This window comes from Dicentrarchus labrax, unplaced genomic scaffold (assembly GCF_905237075.1).
Source record: "Dicentrarchus labrax unplaced genomic scaffold, dlabrax2021, whole genome shotgun sequence".
Taxonomy (NCBI): domain Eukaryota; kingdom Metazoa; phylum Chordata; class Actinopteri; family Moronidae; genus Dicentrarchus; species Dicentrarchus labrax.
This window is the reverse complement of record NW_026136711.1, coordinates 27,996,780-28,003,646: the sequence shown is the minus strand read 5'-3', so window position 1 is coordinate 28,003,646 and position 6,867 is coordinate 27,996,780. Positions and strand designations below refer to the sequence as shown.

Below are 6,867 nucleotides of genomic sequence, written 5' to 3'. Positions count from 1 at the left end.
GGTTGAAGACTGACAATTAACACCAACCCTGTTCATCTCCCTTTTGTAATCTATTCCTATTGGAGTAAATGGGATACATTTTCATGTGGACATCAGACAGCTTTCTATGAAAGGGAATGTTGTGTTTTAAATAGGTCCAGTGTCTAACATTTAGGAGGATCTATTGGCAGAAATGGAATATAATTCAGTATTATATTAGTATAATCGCCATAATAATAATATTTTCATTAGTTTAGAATGAGACATTTTTATCTACAGACACCGCAGGTCGCCTTCCTTGGACGCCACCATGTTGAGCTGCCATGTTTCTACAGTAGCGCAGAACGGACAAACACACTGGTAGTTAGGGCTTTATTGTTTTTTGCTAGTTTCGCAGCCACCATAGTTTCTCCTACACGTTTCACAGCCCGTTCTCATTCCCAGGTCGTCAAATACAGAAATGATACGAGTGATGTTCAGTTAGTTAAAGGCATACTATGCAGTTTTCCGGTTTTGTCAAACAGCTACCCCTAGAGTCGCTGCGGAGTACTTGTATTTAACGTTAACTGTGGTAAATACCACTCACCAGAGCCGTCTCTATATACGGCTCTGCGTCTCTGCACTCACGGTCTGATCCCCTCCCCCCTGTATATCGGTACATAGATAGATAGATAGATAGATAGATAGATAGATAGATAGATAGATAGATAGATAGATAGATAGATAGATAGATAACTTTATTAATCCCAGAATGGAAATTGACTGAAATGAAATTCACTTGTCACAGCAACATTTGAGTGAAATAAATACAGATATAAAAAACAGGAACATTCGCATAAAGCAGGTCCAAGGTCTTATTGTCTCTGGTGGTGCATGTGACAAACTGGTGGAAGGTTGGGAGTGTGGATGAGAGAGAAACGTGGTTGAAGTCCCCTGTGATGATGATGAAGGCCTCCATGTGTTTCGTTTGTAGTCCTGCAGTCACAGTGTGGATGACGTCACACGCTGCTTCTGCTTTCCCAGACAGAGGAATATAAACAGTGATGATGATGATGATGATGATGATGATGATGACCCCTGTGATGAATATAGACAGTGATGGCAATAACACTGGAAAGTTCCCATGGCAGATAATATGGTCGAAGTCCGACGGCGACGAGCTCGATGTCCGGGCTGCAGACAAAGACGTTACACCACCTGTTGTTTATGAGCACGGCCAGTCCCCCTCCTTTCTTCTTGCCGGTCACGGTGGTGTCCCTGTCGGCTCGAACCATCTGGAAGCCGGGCATCGTGACGTTGGAATCCGGTCTCTGCTCATGTAGCCACGTTTGTTTCCAGTGATGACCGCAGGGATGTAGAGTTTAAACCTCCTCTTCTTCATCCTCCGTTTAACCCCCACTCTGCTGCCTCGCCGTCTCCTCCTCAGCTCCTCTGGTATGGAGGGTCTCTCTCCAATCAGGACGCTCGGGTGCCTCAGGGCGATCATCTGGTCTTGGGTGTAAACAATGCGACTCCCCATCGCCATGGAGACCCGTGCAAACAAAAAATAAAAAGTGCTCAAAAACGCCCAAAAAGTATTTAGGCGATGTGAACAAAGTAGTAAGAAAGTAAAGAGAAAAGAGTTAAAAATAGCAAAAAACACACTGAAAACACACATGTTCAGTAGGATGGAAGCATCGGACATCGAACAGGCAAAGATAGACTCCGAAGATGTCTACTGACCAGGTGACGTCTGAGTGAATGCCGTAAAGCAATTTGTGATTCTCACGAGATTTGGCGGGGCGCCACCTTTCAGACTTGCATTGCTGGTTCTGCCAGCGGCGTCCCTCTCCTGCTTTGCTATCGGGATGATTCGCTATACTACAAGTTTGTTTACCATCGAAATGACTTTGAAGCTGTTACATTAAAGTAAAAATCTTGCATAGTGTGCCTTTAATCTGCAACTTCACCGCTAGATGCAACTAAATCCTACACATTGGTCCTTTAAATAAAATTAATAGCAAAAATTAATTAAGGCTGTAAGCAGCACTGGGCGGGACCTCGCCATCAACCTACGTTGGGGCCTGCACGATGGTCGCCCGCCGTAGCCGCACCACGCCACGTCACCCCACCCCTAAGCCCTCATTGCCAGAAGCGAGGTAGACTGCTCTACGTTGTCACGCGTTTCAGACACTGTGCAAAAGACTTATGCTTTCATAGCGAGACTCTTCACTGCAAAACGTGGAAATTCAGCGCCACACCACGGACACGGCGTTTGACACACAGTAAATATTTGATTCACTTTTGATCACCAACGTGTCTAGATTGCAGTGATCGAATTTGAAGTCAATCCGATAAAATCTGTAGGAGGAGTTAGTTAAAATGTAATTCCTGAAATGCCAGAAATGGCATCACAGTTGGACATTCAATTCAAAATGGCCAAATTTGACGGTACACCACGGACAAGCCCTTCAACGTACAGTCACAAATCGCACAACTTTTAATTGGCAACATTTTTTAAGTGTCCTATCCAGTTTGAAGTAGATCCGATAAGTCCCCTATGAGGAGTTAGTTTAAATACAAGGCGAAAAAATTCACAGAAAGTGACCACGGAATTCAAAATGACCAACTTTGACGGCACGGACACGGCCTTCAACGTTTAATTATAAATATACATATATATATAATACCTGTACTGTATATTCATAGCCCTATATTTATAGCCTTTATTACATTTAAATCAATCAAATGTGGATATATATATAGTGTACATATTAGTATCCTTATTTATCTATTTCTATTATATCTAGTATTTTTACTATTCTTTACCTATTTAATGTGTATTTTCTAAACTATTGTACATGTTGTGTTGTGTATATTGCAAGTGCATTTCCCCAGTGTGGGATCAATAAAGTCTCTCTTATCTTATATTAAAGTTAGACATGCAGGGCCTCTAATAGGGTATTTTTACACTGTGGCATTTTACTTGGATCTGAGCTCTTATTCCACAACTGCTGTTACATAATATGCTGTCACCCCCCCCCCACCACGACCAGTTGCTTTGAATGTTATGGGGGTCCAATGACTGACAAGGTCAAAGGGTCTAGCTGGCACACTAGACAACGTGATAGGAAAACCAGAGCAGGAGCCACTCTTCCCCTTTCACTTATTTCGCAGTTACTTACCTCTTCCAAGTCCGTCCAGTCCCTCTCCTGCTGCCATGGCCAAGCGCAAGTCAAAGAAACCACAACAAGAAGACACTTCCATTTTGTTGGACTCCCCAGTAGCGCAGTCCAGGGCTTCAGTACCACCACCAGCAGCACCAGCAGCACCAGCAGCAGACCGGGTGGTACCACAGTCCAGGAACCAGACAAACTCATATGCTTCTTCAGCTCTGTTGTTCATTATTATCTTCACAGTCGGGGCCTCTATTATGGGGTGGTGTTGTGCACAACAGCAGCACAGCCTCGACCAGCTGTCAGAGTCTTTCACAACAATGCAAGAGAGGATCACAAACCTCCAGCAGGTGATGGAGATGACGGACGCACAGGTAACTTAAGTTAGCTAGTTAAACTTTCGCACCCGTGTTTTTTTTTTCTCTCTCTGCTTTGTTGGGCTCCTCACTCACTCACAGTTTACTTATTCTCTTTCGTATTATCGTGTAACAAGGTGAAATTAATTCGACAACAGCGTTACAGGGGGAGGTGAGGGTCAATCACTGCACGGTGTGCTTTTAGCGACGTGGAATACCGGGAATTGGCGATTTGCCTTCAAAATAAAAGAACTACGTTTGTCATTTTTAAACAAATTAGTAAATAAAAACGAATTTACAAATAAAAAAGCACGTGTATAAGAAGTGTCCTTTCAATCACATGTTGTTCATGACATTTCTAACATAACACGAATGATAGTGTTAGTCAGTGAGGTTTATTTTGAAAAGCTAAGGCTGCAAGACATTTTAAAGTGGCTGCTTTGACACTTATAGTAACACCTGTCGTTTTTTTTTAGCAACTACGGACTGTGAGAGCAGCTTAATGCTCAGGTTTTAGTTACATTCACAGCCCCAACGGGTACTGTGAAATATAAATAATGATATCCTTCATTATCTGTAGTTATTGCTGCTAGTTGGTCATGATATACTGTTTATAGTCTTGTATCACAATATCAATATGGTATAGCAGATTTTCTGGGAAATCAACTGAGAAAACTGTTTTAAATGTCTATTGGTTAGTCCAGGAAATTCAATACCTTCCAAAATGAAGGTCACGTTTATGCAAAAATCTTGCTTTAGAGGATTCCTGCTCAGTAATTTGTAACTCTTCCCACAATGGCCAAATTCACCCAGATATATTAAAGGGACAGCCACCATGGTATAAACCATATTTAAATACTGCTGACAACTAACAAATGTATATTATCTCAAGGTAGGCTATATATTGTCAAATCGCACAAATCTGCTTGCTACAGCAGTATGACAGCTCAGTCTGACATAAATCCATCTCACAGATCTCAGATGTTTGAACCGAATCAAACCACATGGCTAAATCATTTTTCTCACTCTCCAGACTGACATAGATTTGGATGTGGAGGAGAGGATTTTCGCCCTGGATGAGGCTCAGAAACAGGCTCAGGAGACGGCTGAGGTTGCTCTGGCCACAGCAGAGAAGCTGAAAAACTCTGACCTTCTCTCGCAGCTTTTGGACCTTCATGATGAGATGGACACCCGATTGGCTGAGATAAAGCAGGTCTCGCTGGCCTTCACAACTCTCCAGGCAATGTTCAAGAACCAGAGTGAGGAGTTTGAGACTGTGAAGGAGAGCGTAGAGGCCGGGTTGAGCTCCAGCTCAGCACTGGCTGAAAATGTGGCTGAGTTGGCCAGTGCTGTGGCCAGCGCATGCTCCAGAGTTGATGAGCAGATTGCATCAGTGGAGGTTCTTAATGCACAGTTAGAGGGACAAGCCTCAGAGCTGAATGAGCTGAAAGACTCAATGTACCTCCACAGTGTTGCACTTTATACAAACAACCAGGAGACGGCTGCAGTAAAGTGAGCCCAGTTTGATTTCGGAGTTTATCTGCATGTCGGAATAATGTTTTAATTTGCTGCCTTTTCAAAGAAGTGTTTATTTTTGTTGTGTGTGTGTTTTCCAGGGAGCTTGTCCAGGCCATGCAAGCTGTGCGTGCCCAGGCATTAGAAGAGATGCTCAGTGCAGTGCAGATGACTCTGGATGAGCAGTTTTTCACTTCACAGACCCTCCACAGCAGTGTCATGGCTCACCTACAGACTTTTCACAAGCAGGTATAACCCTATTACTTTTACTAAGACTGTTCTTTTAAATACCTGAAAGTATTTTGTGACAGTGTATGTTGTTTTCCAAGTTGCAAGACCTGAATCCTATTTGGATGAATAATGAATAACATATCTGTATCTCAGTTGGCGAATGCTCCCTCTTGGTCACTGAAGCTTAAATCAAATGACGAGAGCCCAGCTGCAGAAGAGTTTATCTCCACTACAGCACAGAATACCACTGAGGTGAAGCTAGAAGATGTTGAGGAAAAGGCTGAGCAGCAGGATGCTGACGATGAAGCAGAAGAGGAAGCAGAGGAGCAGCAGAACATGCAGGAAGAGTGGCCACTGGAACAGGAAGGGGACGGGGACATTACAGAGGGGCAAGAGGAAGAAGAGATTACAGAAAAGGAAGAAGAGATAACACCAGAAGAGCAAGAAGACATTAGAGGACAGAGTGCAGAGTTGGAGTTTGCTGAGGAGACAGCAGAAGACGAGGTCGCAGAAGAGACTGTAGACGGCCATGTTTTGGATGAATCTTTGCAAGAGGAGGTATCTGAAGAAGGTGCCGAAAGCTGGGAGTCTGAAGAGGAAGAGTTGGATGAATTAAATTATGAGGTCTTCGTGGACGGAAATGAGGAGGACGAGTAGTTGTACTTGAAATGCTCCACTAGACTGAGCACCTGTAAATCATTAGTTCAAAAGAATGTGATTTTTAAGTCTTACTTAGATTAACGGGAACCATTTTTTACATGCAGCACAATTTCTTTAACTAGTAGCTGCAAATTATTTGTTGTATTCTACTTTTGTGGTTGTCTGACATCTACAGTGTGTCAGGTGAGGTCCATCACTGAAAAGTAATGAATTTTCTAAAACTACCTATGTCAAATTCCAGCCTTATTTTTTTAGGGTTTTACTTCTCTTCAACATACATATGTCTTGTAAGAAATTGTATTTTGTGACAACAAGTATTAATATATGACTGCTCTAGTTAATTCAATATGAAATATATGATCAATAGAAAATAGGAAGGATTGGAAGAAAAAATTAAAGTCACATCTGAGAATGACTTTACACAATAACGTAAATTGAGAATTTCTGTAAAATAATTTTAACAAATTTACTATGACTGTTTAAATTGAATTGGCACATGACAATTTGAAGAAGAAAATGTTAATTGAATTAACTAATTGTATTTCACTCATTTACATATGAGAAAATGAAAAGGGTTGAAATGACAGTTGTCTTTTTGCACTGTGAAAGAGAAAACAAATGTGACTGTACTTACACCTTCTAATTTAACACAAGAAGTAAATGTGTAGTGTCTCACTGCGACGTTATTTATGGCACAAGTGCACATGCTGTACATGTGTGGATACATATGATCCACTGGTACATACTGTTCTCTTGTCATGAAATTCTTTTATGAAAAGGTTAAAGTACTATTTTCTGCCAGCAGGTGGTGCCTCATTACTACCATAGTGATGAAGAATAATCAGCAAATGTTAGAGAGGAACCAACCAAACTTTCTTTCTAAAGTGGGGAACTGTGAGTGTCTCACTACCCCTCTGTGACATACTGTCTCAACTGATACAGATTAAAAAGCAACAGCAACCACATGTCTT

The 6,867-nt window shown here is 41.9% G+C and overlaps 1 protein-coding gene across 1 annotated transcript; it reads left to right on the top strand.

The window, feature by feature from the left end:
• Positions 1-3,050: 3,050 nt before the first annotated feature.
• LOC127371599 (ring-infected erythrocyte surface antigen-like) lies at positions 3,051-6,571 on the top strand. Its single transcript, XM_051414484.1, has 4 exons — positions 3,051-3,508; positions 4,524-5,002; positions 5,107-5,254; positions 5,390-6,571. The coding sequence occupies exons 1-4, from the start codon at positions 3,179-3,181 to the stop codon at positions 5,891-5,893; spliced, it is 1,461 nt and encodes a 486-aa protein (XP_051270444.1). The 5' UTR covers positions 3,051-3,178; the 3' UTR covers positions 5,894-6,571.
• The last annotated feature ends 296 nt before the right edge of the window (positions 6,572-6,867 follow it).

Bases quoted from the DNA above. Each gene is read 5' to 3' on its own strand.
- LOC127371599 (XM_051414484.1), top strand. From the start codon at position 3,179: ATGGCCAAGCGCAAGTCAAAGAAACCACAACAAGAAGACACTTCCATT. The intron at 5,003-5,106 runs GTGAGCCCAGTT...TGTGTTTTCCAG, and splicing joins CAGGAGACGGCTGCAGTAAA to GGAGCTTGTCCAGGCCATGC. The intron at 5,255-5,389 runs GTATAACCCTAT...TCTGTATCTCAG, and splicing joins TACAGACTTTTCACAAGCAG to TTGGCGAATGCTCCCTCTTG.